Source organism: Vidua chalybeata, chromosome 11, assembly GCF_026979565.1.
Source record: "Vidua chalybeata isolate OUT-0048 chromosome 11, bVidCha1 merged haplotype, whole genome shotgun sequence".
NCBI lineage: Eukaryota > Metazoa > Chordata > Aves > Passeriformes > Viduidae > Vidua > Vidua chalybeata.
The window spans coordinates 19,593,207-19,608,053 of record NC_071540.1 but is presented as its reverse complement, the minus strand read 5'-3'; the positions used below and the strand labels follow the sequence as shown (position 1 = coordinate 19,608,053).

The 14,847-nt window shown below is 43.5% G+C and overlaps 1 protein-coding gene across 5 annotated transcripts in view; it reads right to left on the bottom strand.

The window, feature by feature from the left end:
- BANP (BTG3 associated nuclear protein) overlaps positions 1-14,847 on the bottom strand; it is a 117,269-nt gene that overhangs the window by 85,967 nt on the left and 16,455 nt on the right. For all 5 annotated transcript variants that reach the window (XM_053952680.1, XM_053952681.1, XM_053952683.1 and 2 more), the window contains exons 5-6: positions 2,775-2,897; positions 254-429 (exon numbers count right to left, since the gene is read on the bottom strand). In XM_053952680.1, coding sequence (XP_053808655.1) covers positions 254-429; positions 2,775-2,897 — 299 coding nt within the window. The remainder of the gene's footprint in view (positions 1-253; positions 430-2,774; positions 2,898-14,847) is intronic.

Sequence of the window (14,847 nt, the reverse complement as noted above, 5' to 3'; positions counted from 1 at the left end):
TGTATCCTTTGAAGGCTTTTTAATAAATTCCTACTTTATTCCTTCAACTCTGTCTAGGCAGCCTCTCAAGGCATCACTGGTTTCTCAAGATAGCTTTGGGGCTTTGCAGCCTCACACAACGAGGCCTTTAGGCCTAACAGAACCCCAGGACTGAATTATCAGACCTAAGGAATTACAAGCATGCACACTAAGAGTACTGAGGAGACATAGAAGACATACAAAAGGCCAAAACCCCCCTTGGCACCACGCGTACCTTCCGAGTTGAGGGTGATGAGGGTGACGTTGTTGCCGATGCTCTGGCTGCCCACCTGGCCGCTGTTGGACACGGAGTCGCTGGCCTCGGAGCCGCTCTCGCCGTCCTCGTTGTGGCTGTCGTCGTGCCCGGGCACCTTCACCACGATGGTGTTCTGCCGGCGGCCCGGCACCGCGCTGCGGGCAAGGAACACGGGTCAGCTCCGGAGAACAGCCCTCAGCAGAGTGTGAGCAGGGCATGTCCAAATTCCAGTGTCAGCTCAGCTCACGGCTCTGCACGTCGTTGTGAGGGCCAGCCTGGGTCACCTCCAGAGAACAGCCCCTCAGAAGGAACATGGGCATAGAATATCCAAATTCCAGCATCACCGAGATCAGCTCACGGCCCTGCACGTCATTGTGAGGGCCAGCACAGGTCACCTCCAGAGAACAGCCCTCAGAAGGAACATGGGCATAGAATATCCAAATTCCAGCATCACTCAGCTCAGCTCATGGCCCTGCACATTGTTGTGAGGGCCAACCCAGGTCACCTCCAGAGAAAACCCCTCAGAAGGAACATGGGATTGGAATATCCAAATTCCAGCATCACTCAGCACAGCCCTGCACCTCATTGTGAGGGCCAACCTGGGTCACCTCCAGAGAACAGCCCTCAGCAGAGTGTCAGCAAGGAATATCCAAATTCCAGCATCACTCAGCTCAGCTCACAGCTCTGCATGTCATTGTGAGGGCCAGCACAGGTCACCTCCAGAGAAAAGCCTCTCAGAAAGAATGTGAGCATGGAATATCCAAATTCCAGCATCACTCAGCTCAGCTCATGGCCCTGCACATCATTGTGAGGGCCAACCTGGGTCACCTCCAGAGAAAAGCCCTCAGAAGGAACATGGGCATAGAATATCCAAATTCCAGCATCACTCAGCTCAGCTCACGGCTCTGCACGTCATTGTGAGGGCCAGCCTGGGTCACATCCAGAGAAAAGCCCTCAGAAGGAACATGAGCATAGAATATCCAAATTCCAGCATCACTCAGCTCAGCTCACGGCTCTGCACGTCATTGTGAGGGCCAGCACAGGTCACCTCCAGAGAAAAGCCCTCAGAAAGAATGTGAGCATGGAATATCCAGTTTCCAGCATCACTCGGTTCAGCCCATGGCCCTGCACATCGTTTTGAGGTCACCTCCAGAGAACAACCCCTCAGAAGGAATGTGAGCATGGAGTATCCAAATTCCAGCATCACTCGGTTCAGCCCGTGGCGCTGCACGTCGTTGTGAGTTCACCTCCACAGAACAGCCCCTCAGCAGGAATGTGAGCATGGAATATCCAAATTCCTGCAATACTGATTTCAGCCTGTGGCCCTGCACCTCATTGTGAGGGCCAACACAGGTCACCTCCAGAGATTAATCCCTCAGAAGGAATGTGAGCGTGGAATATCCAAATTCCAGCATCACTCAGGTTCAGCTCATGGCCCTGCATGTTGTTGTGAGGGCCAAATAAATGTGTTGTATAAAATGGACTCCTTTAAACCCCTCTACTCCTGCAGAACTATGCAGCAAAATTAAAAAATCACACTGTGGGCAAGGAGCACAGGTCACCTCCAGAGAACAGCCCCTCAGCAGGAACGTGAGCATGGAATATCCAAATTCCAGCATCACTCAGTTCAGCTCATGGCCCTGCACATCGTTGTGAGGGAATTAAAAGCACTAATTGACAAAATAAACGTGTTGGATAGAATCAGCTCCTTTAAACCACTCCTGTGGAACTCGGAGCTATCCAGCAGAATGAAAATCACACAGAATCACCGGGTTGGAAGAGACCTTAAAGACTGTCAAGTCTGAGCCATGCCCTAACACCACCTCAACTAAACCATGGCACCCAGTGCCACATCCACTCTATTTTTAAACACATCCAGGATGGCAACTCCACCACCTCCCAGGCAGATGATTCCAGTACTTCATCACTCTTTCAGTAAAATACTTTTTCCTAACATCCAATCTCAATTTCCCTTTGTGCAGGTTAAGACTGTGTCCTTAGGTCACACACAGCAGAAGGAATAAAAAAAAAATCTTCGGTATCAACTTCCTACATCTGCCTCAATGGAAAAGTCTAGGCCCCATGTGCAAAACAAAAGAAATATCCAAGTAATTTATAAAAATATATTAATTACAACCATTTTCCACCCAGAATCCCCAGGTCTGCTTGTTTAAAATTCACTTTAGATAGTCCAAGTTTTCCTTGGACTGCACATTCCTCCTTCAGCTGGTTAAATACAGGATTTTGGCCTGTTCCCAAGGGATTGTGCATCCATGTAAAAATCCAGAGCTATGGGAAACTCTTCTTCAACACAGATAATCCCAGCTCCTCCAGGATGTTCTCTCCCATCAAGAGGGAAGCAAGAGAATCTACCCAAGCCCAGGTTCAATCTTTCCCCCATTATTACCTCAAGGATTCCTCAGTTTTCCCTTCAAACTGCCCCTGGAACTGGCCCTGGCCAGGGAGGGAAGGAGGGAGTATTCCAGGGAGTGGCACTCACTTGCTGAGGATGTTCTCCAGGGAATCTGCTGCTCTGCTCAGCGGCTCCTCCTGCCCCACCATCTTGGCCACGATGGAGTTCTGCCGGTCGTTGTTGAGGATCACTGTGGTCTGAGGGACAACGCTGCAAAAAAAAAAATAAAAATAATCACAGAGGGAATGGGAATGTAAAGGAGACAAGCTTATAAATAATCCATGAAGAGGGTTTTGGTTTAAGTAATCCAGGGAGGGTCTGGGCCTCGTCCCTCTCCCGGCACCGCTGACGCCGGCAATCCATCGAGCTTGACACCTGCACCACCTCCAGCACTCTGATTTTTCGGAGGATGGATGGCTCCAATGGAATTATATAAAAGTCCACGACCCCTGGGGAAGCAATAAGGAATTCATCAGTTCAGGACACACAGGGGGAAGTCTGTAAATCACAGCTCCACCAAAGTCTTTCTGGGAGAATCTGAGTGTTTGCAGAGGTACCGTGGCCAATTTACGTGGTAATGCCCCAGCTTCAGCAGGATAATTCCTAGGAAAAGAGAATTTGAAAGGATTTATTGCAAAAGTGGATGATGAGCATGGTAAAAGGGCTTGTGTTGTCCTCCAGGATGGGGAGATGAGCAGCACACAAAGCATCAGAGCAAACAGGACCAGACTGTAACTGAATAAAAACAAGACTAAACTACTTCTTGCGTGCACTTCACACATTAAAAAACCTAAAACCAAACACCAAAATCATTTCACATGTGTGAGAAACCAGAAAAAGCTTCTCTTATCACTCCTGATGACAATGGAGAAGGAAAACTCAAGACATGCAAAGTTTACACTGGACTGCAAAAGGAAATGTGAAATAAACAACCGTCCCCACGTGCAGGTGGGCACCTGAGTGCTTTGCAGGGATTATTCACAGTACTGCCACAGCAGCACTCCAAATTCCCAGGTGTGCATTTGACACTCAAACTGCTCCCGCTGTGCTCGGGGAGAAACGAGGGAGAGAAATGTTGGTTTTGTTCCCCTTTGCTCTCCCCACAGTAAACAGCTCGTTCTTGTCACTGCTCCAACATCCCAAACGTGACTGGGGGTCATTTATTTCCCCCTGGCTAATTGCTGGAACACAAATTAAGCCAATCTGGTGACAGCAAGTGTTTCCTGCAGCTGCAGCAGAGCACACACTTGGACATTCTCGTGTCTGTGTAAGCCTCAAGTGCCAAATTATCCATCATCAAGGAAAGATAAGGCCCTGTCATGGAGCTGAGGATGAATGGATCCCAATTTTGGCACAAATAAAATGCTTGACCCCGGATTTTTTGGCTCCAAAAGCCCCAGGCTGCAATGCCCTGCCTCCCACTGCCAGGGACTGCATGTGCTGCTGGCAGCAGATGGGATTCCTCAGGGAAGCCAAGGATCCCTGGGTGCAGACCTGGGGAGCCTCTGGGAGATTTTGGCTCATCCCAGGCAAGGGCAGGCTCAGCCAGAGCTCCTCATGTGCACGTGGAACTCAGATTTCAGAAAGAAAGAAAGAAATGGGGGCTTCTGTTGCTTTCCTGCTCTTCTCTGGAGAATCAGGATTTAGGGCACTCCCAGTCAAAGGGGAAAAACCCCCACATTTTTATTTTTTTTAAAAAAAGACAATTTCCATCTCTTTTCTCTTCACCAAACATTTGAAAACCTCACCAAACACTTGATCAAACTGGGAGATGTGGCAGTGCTGGCAGCTCCCAGGCCAGCAGCATCGTGTGTGTGCTCATGACATTTCCCAAATTATGCAAACAGCTGCCCTGGAAGTTCTCACATCCCAGTTTAAAATGTTCAAGTATTTTACACTTCCTTTCAGACACTGTTCTTTATCAGCATCTCCCTTGCAATCACTTCTGAAGGCCTGCTTAAAATGCCACTTACCAAAGCTTCTTTTTAATGAAGACTCTGAATAATTAATTTCAACTGGAGAGATAAATGCAATAAAATTACATTTAGAAAGTCCTTAGCATTTTGCTCTTATTAAGTTTGTATCTGAAAAAAAAAAAAAAAAGCCTTAGCACTAAAAATTGGCATAAAATAAGGAATTGAGGGGGGTTGCTTTGTTTTAGGAATGTTCATTTTTATGGACATGCTTGAAATGTTTCCTGATGTGCAATCTGAACCTCCCTTGGAGCAGCTTGAGGCTGCTCCCTCTCATCCTGCCCCTGCTCCCTGGGAGCAGAGCCCAGTTCCCACCTGCCTGCACCCACCCTGGTGGAGGGTGAGAAAGAATTTGCTTCCCTGTGAGATGTTCCAGTCCCTGTTTTCAGATTTATTTAGAAATCTGACTAATAGACACAAAATCCAAAATGAAAATTCTACATAAAATCAAAATATTGGGCCAAGCTGACAAAAAAACATTAAAATTCATTATAGCCAAGTGCATCCTTGGATTATTCCAATTCCTTTCTTCAATCTCTCCTCCTCTTTCTGAAGGTGAAACAGCTTTAACCATTCCTTCTGTACTAAAGGGAGAAGGAGCAGGAAAGCAAAGCTTTGGATATTCCCTCAGACCCCAAGGGAAGCAATTTTGAGTGCTGCCAGTACTCAGGGGGAAGATGGAAGGAAAATATTCCAGGGGTCAGGGGGAGTTTCACAAACGCAGAGTGACTGCACAGGCCCCAGAACTTTCCATTTGTGCTCACATATTCCTTTCCCCACAAGCATTAGGACTTGGAGAGACTGGAGCAGCAATTTGCCTCTTCTTGGACACAACTCTCTAAAAAAAATTTAAATGCATGCAACCTGCAGATATTTGGGAATTTTTAAAAGCAGTTTACTGAATAAACTGTCAAATTACAGGTGAAAATTCCCCTAAAAATAAACATACCAACTAATGATTGCATATTTAGCCTCTGATTTTTATTTTTTTTTTTAATACAAAAGGCCAGTCTATATTTTGCATAAAGAAATTGCTGCCAAAGGTCATTTTCAGTATGGAAAATGTGTGAGTCAGATCTGATCATTCATCTTAAAGGCTGGGGATCCATTGCCAATAACCTGCCAATCACCCAGAGTGCAGCCAGAGACAGAAAAGAACTTTTGGCAATGCCAGGACCATCCTCTCCTCCTCTTCCCAGCTGAGCTTTCCATTTGGAGAGAGAGAAAAATCAGGCACAAGGAATGAACTGACATTTCTGTCTTCCATGAGGATCAAAAGTGTTTCTCTAAAAAGAACTGAAAATGACTTGGAGTGAGATTTTCAGACAGGTTCTTCCCTTTGTCCTCACTCCCATGGATCAGCTCATGGAGAAGCATTAATGGGAAGAGGAGCTGGAATTCCTGCTGGAAAACTCTCCAGCCTCAAGGAAAGCCAGGCTGGAAAAGAGCCCTTGAACTCTGGTATTTCCCAGTTTAAATTAAAATTTAAATGTACAGTTCATGTGTGGAGGAATATCACAGTTATCCCTAGCAGGGAGAAAATCTAAATATAACAAATATTTTTGCACAATGTGCTGTTTTCCTTATTTTATCCCTAGTTTATCTTGCACTAACACTCGTGTTCATCCTTAACAAGAGCCCCTTTTTACATCTTTTCATCATTATTTAGGAAGATAATGTCACAAAGCTCCTTCCTCCTGATGGCCACCTGCTTCCTTCTCCTGCTGCTCACAGAGTTAAGGATCCCTGTCCAAAAAGGAGAGAGAAAACCCACTGAGGATCTCACGCTGCAGCAAAGCCACAAAATGGCAAAGAGTCCACGAAATTACTTTGGATTTATGCCCCAAAATGAACGCAGAGAACAAACCTGTCAACAGGCACACTGTGCACAGGCACCTCAACAACTCAAGTTTCAATTCCCCAATTCACAGTCCAGGCACAGGCAGCTGCCAAAAGAGCAGCAGTGGCATCCATCATTTTCAGTGAGTTGAGGATTAAAAATCCTCTCTGGGATTCTGGACATCCCCCAGAGCAGCCACCCCAGAACAGGACAAACCACAGGATTAAAAATCCTCTTGGGATTCTGGACATCCCCCAGAGCAGACACCCAGGAACAGGACAAACCACAGGATTAAAAATCCTCTTGGGATTCTGGACATCCCCCAGAGCAGACACCCAGGAACAGGACAAACCACAGGATTAAAAATCCTCTTGGGATTCTGGACATCCCCCAGAGCAGCCAACCCAGGAACAGGACAAACCACAGGATTAAAAATCCTCTTGGGATTCTGGACATCCCCCAGAGCAGCGACACAGGAACAGGACAAACCACAGGATTAAAAATCCTCTTGGGATTCTGGACATCCCCCAGAGCAGACACACAGGAACAGGACAAACCACAGGATTAAAAATCCTCTTGGGATTCTGGACATCCCCCAGAACAGACACCCCAGGAACAGGACAGGCCAAAGTCCACCAGGCAGGGCTGGAAAAACTCCTGGAGCTCAGAGCCCTGGGAGCAATTTATAATAAAAGATAAAGCAAATGATGCTTTATCCAAACAATTTAAACACAGTCAACATTGAATTTTCAACTCAGTACAAATCAGAGATTTTCCAAGTTACAAAATCCATCTTTACCTACACAGGAGCCTCTGGTTGGCTGGAGGCAGGAAAACATCAATTACCAGCTTTAAGATTAATTTTAATTTTTTTAAATTTTATTTTAATCCAATTTTTAAAGCTGTTAAACTCTCCTGGGGATTATTGTGCTCTGAGAAAAGCTGAACCCACCTGGAGAACCAAATTTCAAAATGACAACACCCATTTCCAAGGAGTTCATCAACTCAAACCCTCCTGCTCCCAAGCCAGGCTTGCTCCTCCAGGGATTTTCCATCACCTCGATTGGGACACAAATTATTTTAGATCTTGGTTTGAAAAAAATACAACAAAATTTTAAAATCTCTCATTTTGAACACAGCAGAAACTGTAAAAATTAAGTGTGGTGACACAGGGTCCAAGGAACATTTTGCTTTTAAGAAATACACAAAACTAGGAAAAATAACAAAAAAAAAAAAAAAAAACAAAACAAAACAAAAAAAAACAACCAAGAAAAATTAGAAAAAATACCGAAAAAAAAAATAAAAAGGAAAAAAAAAAAACAAGAGGAAAAAACATAAAAATATTTTTTAAAAATAGAAAAAAAATTTAAAAATAGAAAAAAATAGAAAAACAGAAAAAAAATAAAATGGGGGGAAAATTGGGGAAAAAAATATTGGGGAAAAAATACTGGGGAAAAACCATCCAGGCAATGTGTGACATAACCAGGACTGAAAAGTGCTAGAAATTACATTAATTATCAATCTTCTACTTTTGATTATGGCCAAGAAAAGGCCGGGTCACGCCATAAGCAGCAGGTCAATACCACCCTTTTTGAAGATAAATGTACTCATAAAAACACAACAGCAGAGATATCTTGTTTTCAGGCAGTGTGGAAAGAAATTTACAGTTATTACCCTTCTTTGAGCCTTAACTTCCTGAGCCAGATAAGGAGCAGCACTGCAGCAAGTGGAGATTGTGCTCAGTGGGAAATGAGGCAGCTGCCCCCATCCTCAGCAGGTTCCAGGAGGGAAATTATTGATTAAAACAGAAATTCTGCATCTTTAGAAAACCCAGTTTGAATCAGGAGGAAAGACTTGGAATCCTTCATTATGCAGTTAGTTACTTTGAGATGATTTTTCCCGATTTTTTGACAAATTCTGGTATCAGCAGAAGTCTAAGCACTAAATTAAATTTAGATTTAAGCACTAAAATCACGGAGGGGTGGAGGAGGCAGTGCTATAAATTGGATTTCAAGATATTAATTACAGGAAGTGAAGCCTCACTGATCAGCAGGTAACAAATAAATCCAATATCAGGTTCCTGCAAACATCCCTTTCTGTAAATAATTCCCACCAGGTAATTCTGCTTTTCCAAGTTCCCAGCCAGCTCTGTGCCCTTGCCACCACCACAGACATTTTCCAGCCATTCCAAGGATGCTTGGAATGAAATTAGGGATTAAATCTCAAATTTCCAGATCCCCTGAGGGCACCCTGAAGAAATCCTGCTCTTCCCTTGGTATGAAAAACACAATTTTGGGAGTTATTTGGAGCAGATTTCCTGCTCATGAACAAAGAGATGGAGCTCAAGATATGCAAAAATGTACAGTTCCTTAAAAAAAAGGGGGGAAATGCTGTTTGGAAAGACATTCCAAGGGTATTTGGGGGTTTTTAGGGGTGGAAATGCAGCAGTTAAGTGGCAGCTGCTGCCAAATGGAACAGGGGCTCCAACCTCAGTGAGATCTGGGAGAGGTTCTGGAGTCAGGAGGTTGGAAAAGACCTCCAGGATCAGCAATTCCAACCTTTTAGGGCAGCTCATCCTTGGGAACCCCTCCTTCCCATCCTGCTTCAAAGTCAAACTGGGGCCCTCCAAACCCGCTGAAAGAAAGAAATTCTTCCTTTTTCAAACTCGAGTGTTTTAAATGACTAAATGTCAACTCTTCTATGATTTTCCAAAAGCAAGACCGGTCGTTTTTGCAATTTATTTATTTAGTTTATTCTAAACTGCTCTAAGCTGGTACACAAACGATTCTGGGACACCACCTAAATCCCTGTCATTTCCAAACCTTGTCCCTTTAATCACTAATTGATTACCTGCTCTCCTCTCCATTCATTTTCTTGCACTGGCAGAATTAACTCCCCAACTTACAGAAGAGTTTTCAGGGACTGCTTTTACTGCTGGATTTTCAAATCCCCACTGACTCTCCCATTCCAAATATTTAAATTCGGCCAGGCTGGAACCCAAAAGAATAAATAAAGCTTTTCTGCCCCCTTCTGTTTATTGTCTGCTCAATAAATTAAATATATTGTGTGCATTTTCCAACATCCATGAGGTAAAAACCTGCCCACTTTCATTAAATATAATTATTTTTTAATTCTTTCTTTAGGCAGAAAGCAAAGATGAGCTCTACAAAGGTGCTTGGACTGAACCAAACTCCACGTCCTGCACCTTTCCATTTATACCTGGAATATTATATTTATATTATATTTATATTATATTATATTTATATTATATTATATTATATTATATTATATTATATTATATTATATTATATTATATTATATTATATTATATATATTATATTATATTATATATTATATTATATATATTATACTATATTATACTATATTATATTATACTATATTATATTATACTATATTATATTATACTATATTATATATCATATCATATCATTTTATTTTATTTTATTTTCCTGGCTGTGCTCATGGAGCCATGGAATTCAATGTTCTGCTTTCCCTGGAATTCATCTCATTGATGGGATTTGGCAAGCTTAACCCACATTTTAATATGTTATAATTGATTTTAAATGTTCTTAGACAGTAATTAGAGTGGTAAATGTCCCCCTAATCTGTGTCTAAACCCAAATCCTGTTTGATTCTCATGCATTCCTCTTTTTCACCCTGCCCAGAAACCCTTACAAATAAAGGATGTTGATTCTAAATGGAACTAAAAGGATTCCCTGAGGTCTCTGACCCAAAGCAAGTGTTTCAGCTGAGTGGGAATAAATAAATAAACTGTTTATCCACATGTGGCTAAGAGTGAACAGCAATCCTGCAAACCTCCCCACATTTATTCTGGGCTAAATTAACAGGGAAAATGTACAATTTCCTAGCAAAAGAGTAAAATAGCAAACCTGGTAACACATCTGAAACCTGAAGGAGCTTTATCACCTAAAATCTGATTTTCAGTGTAAATTCTCTTTCAGAATTCAAAACCACCTCTTTGTAGAAGTTCATTTTGGTGGTTTAAGCCTGACAGGCACATTTGAAACAGCACCACTGCAATTAAAAAGATCCAAACCACACTTTTTCCATCCTTTTCTCAGCCCTAAATCATCAGCTGCTACTTGCTCAGCTCTCACTTGAATTATTGGACTCTCAGAAATGATATTTCATCAGAAACCATTAACTTTAGAAAAATTGCAGCGGGGAGAAAGAATCCACAGTTCAAATCTTGGTCAGTCTGAAAAGTTTTATAAATGAATCCCACCCCATCCGTGCAGGAATTATTGAACTCTCCAAAATGCAGCTGCAAGGATGATGGGAAATTGTGGCTTTCCTTCCATAACTGACCTTTCCCTCTCCCCTGAAATGCTGCAGGTCAGACATTGCCTCCCAATTTATCAACAAATTCCTGGGCACTTGGCTCCCCAATCTCTGAGTGCAACACTCCTGCAATGTGAAATTCCACAACAACTCTGCTCTGGGAGCTGTTTAATGCAAGATGCCACTTCCTCCTAATCCTGAATTTGGGGAAATTTGGAATTCAGAAAAAATCCCAGCCCTTATTTTCAATAATCAACTCGTGCTGCTGATAAATAGAACAGATCACAGAAATCTTCTCCATGAAATCCATGTGGCCAGGAAGGCAAAATAAAATTAAACCTCAAGATGTTGGGGCTGACAAGTTTTGTTGACAAATTAGGAGATTTTGGAAAGCACTGTCATGTTTTCCAAGGAATTAAAGATGTCAAGTTTTGGGAGGCTTTTTTTTTTTTTCCCACAGCCAAAGAAATAACAGAACTCTGGATCAAGAAAAAGGAGCTGACAGATAATCTAATAATGCCTTTATTTCATTTGTTCTGTTTATAAACTCAATTTTTGAATGCAGGACAGAACTGTAATTTTCAGAGAAACTTCTCTACTACACCTCAAGAAGGAATTTGGGGTTTTCACCACATATCCCAAGGCACAACAATTCCTGCAGGCTGAAACACTGCTCAGTGCTGGCATTAAGGTGACAAACACTGACTTCCTTCATGTACAAAACCACACAGAACACAATTCACAAACTCAATCTGAAAACAGAGTGTTCATACACAAATAATGTGTGGGAAACCCTTGATTTATTTATCAGAACTGGAAACAGGGGCCTCAAAAGGCTGGAAAGGCAAAAATTTTGTGGCCCAATCCACGAAATTATGAAAAAATTATGAAAAACCATTGAAATTCTCACCCCCTAAACTGAAATTTCACTTTACCAAATTATTTTGCTCAAAAATACCCAAATTTTGCTTCCACTTCTTCTGTACTCTTTAAAGACCTTGTGATTCCAAAGAGAATTTTTTAGTTCATGAAGTGTTAATGATGATTTTCTCATTGTCAATGTTGACTCTGTCCCCCAGCTGGGAGCGTAACCAAAAGGAACGTGGTGAGAACAGATCCCAAACAATTGTGCCATTTTCCTGCAGCCCCCTCCTCCTCAATCCTTCAGGAAAACAGCCCCAGAATTCCACCTGGGAGAATCCCAGCTGTGAGCCCAGAACTCAAATATTCTAAAGAATTATTTGCAATTATTTATGGAATTCCAAATAAACGTTTGCTCCCGTGCCAGAGACTGCTGAAAGACAGGGAAAGGTTGGGAATTGCTCCATCCCAAGCAAGGACAAAAGTCCAGCTGTGGTCGTGTCCAGGCCTCCCAAAATTCACTGTTTGCACATTTGCTGCTGGCTGAGGCCCCAGGAAAGGTTAAGGATAAATAAAGGAGAAATAAATCTGGATTGCTGCAGCATTCCTGCAAACCTGGGCAACTCCAAAGCTTCCCCAAATCAAACCTTGACAGCTCACCCCAAATTTCTGACTCTCTGAGTCCCTCTCACCCCCAGGCACTGCTGGGTTGGCTCCAGGGCTGAATCTGCTTCCAGGGAATGTTTTTCCAGGCTGATTCATGGACCTGCACCTTGAAAAGAAACTCTTCACCCTCCCTGATCCTCTGCTCCTCAATCCTTGCTTTGTTCCCAAACAAATCAATTAAAATCTTCCTGCAAATTCAGGGTCTTCAGAAGCAATTCCAAGAAGGGACAATTAGCTCTTAAATTGAGTTAAAACCAGCAAAAATCCTGAAGGTTCCCAATGTTAATTTATTTATCACTGAGTGAAATAAAAGGATATAAAGTGGTTTACATCCCCTAATGAGTTATAATATCAACTGCAGTGAACACAGGGAAGAGACTCAGCAGCCACTGCTCACTGATAAGGGCTGAGGAATTATTATTCCTTCTAAAAGTCTGGATTAGCATAGTGGGATAGTTTATTATAATCAGTAAAAATCCTCCTGATAAAAATGCAATTAGGTTGGCCAAGGGGTTTGTAACTCACAGAAAGAATAAATATATAGATATATATAAATTTAAAAAATGGAATCCTGCCTATTTTAGGGTTTATACACCAATACCTTGATTATATTTCTTTAGGTTTGTTTGTTTTCCTAAAGGTTTTGTGCAAGAGCAACAGCATTTTTGCTAAATCTAGAACAGTCCCCCTACAATTCATTCCACACCACATCCTCTGCTTTACAACCTCACTTCAAATCATCCCAACTCTCAGTTTTGCATTATTTGACCCCAAACCCACTTGTAAACAAGGAAACAATCAGCAGAAACACAGCTCTGGAATTTGGGGGATGTGGAGCCAAGGAGGCTTTGCCAAATGGCACATTGCAAAGTGGGTGGACAAGTCTTGTTCTCCAAATTCAATTAAATTGTTCTGCTGATTAAATTCAATGGTAAAACAAACATTTCAATGATCCACACCTACAAAAATACAGCAAATTCAAACATCCCATCTGGTACAAAACTGCATCTGAGGATTAATTAGCCACATTAATTAGCCAATGTTCAACCCCCAACAAGTTTTGTTCAAGGACACCAGGATAGATTTTGGCTTGTTAATTGAGTGCAATTAATCTACAGTTCCATTTACTACTGTCCCACTCTCATTAAAGACAAAAAGATAAATGTTTTTATCTCTGTACTTGTTGTCAATTAGCCACAAATGCATATGGAACAGAACCAGATGTTTGTGGTCTGTATTTCACATGTAGCAAAAAAAAAATGGGTCCAGGAAAACACCTGAGCTCCACTTACAGCTGGATTTCCTCCATTTACACCTGAACACCTCCAGCCTGGCCTTGGACACTTCCAGGGATGCAGGGGTGCCACAGCAGGTACCATGATACACAGAGTATCAGCACACAATTCCAGCAGGCTTTAAGCACTGGCCCAAACAGACTGGCACCATTCCTCAGCAGAAGGTGCCCACGCAGAGCAGCATCAGGTCACCCCAGAGAGCTGCAAGCACTGCCCTGCTTGTTCTTCAGCCCAGCCTTTTGTACCCTCATGGCTCAGGCTGTGTGCCCTCTGCTCCCTGCTGCTTGCCCAGCACACCTGGGCCCTCCGTGGCTCATTGCTCACCTGCTGCTCACAGCTGCACCCATCCCAATCCCCACAAACTGTGTGCCTACACAGGGGCCATAGCTTCTCTGGGAATCTGTGCCAGGGCCTCCCCACCCTCACAGGGAGGAATTCCTCCCCACAGTCCCACCTAGCCCTGCCCTCTGGCAGTGGGAGCCATTCCCTGTGTCCTGTCCCCCCATCCCGTGTCCAAAGTCCTTCTTCATCTTTCCTGCAGCTCTTTCAGGTCCTGGAAGGCCACAGCTTCTCCTGCCCAGGTGAGCAATGCCAGCTGTGCCAGCCTTTCCTCCCAGCAGAGCTGCTCCATCCTCTGCTCCTCCTGGAGCCTCTGGATCTCTGCAGCAGCTCCAGCTCCTCCCTGGGCTGGGGCAGCTCTGCAGGTGGGGTCTCACCTGAGGGGCAGAATCAAGGCCAGCCCCCCACCCACCAGCACCCCCAGCTCATGGACTCCCCCAGGCCCAATTCTCAGCCAGGATCCTGAGGTATTTACTGGATTTATTCCCATTTTTTATCCAAGAGCTGCTCTCCTGCCAGTGCAGCACCATCTTCCCTGACAGCCTTTAATAACCACAACTTTTTGTTACAGCAGCAAACCCAGCATGAGTTTGGTGGCAGGAGGAGGAGGAGGAGGCTGGAGAATCTGAAAATCCCTATCCCAAACTTATGGGAACCCTGCCTCTGTGATGGATGGGGAAGAGAGAAGGACACAGAGCTGGTACAATGGAACAGCCTTTAACTGGAAACAATCAACAAGTGATAAAGGGATTTATGGATGAAAGACAGGGAATTCAGGGAAACATTCTGTCCCTGTGCAACTGGAGTGTCCCCAGTGCCAAATTCAACACATCCAGCCCTATTTTCTCTTGAGTCCCCACAGG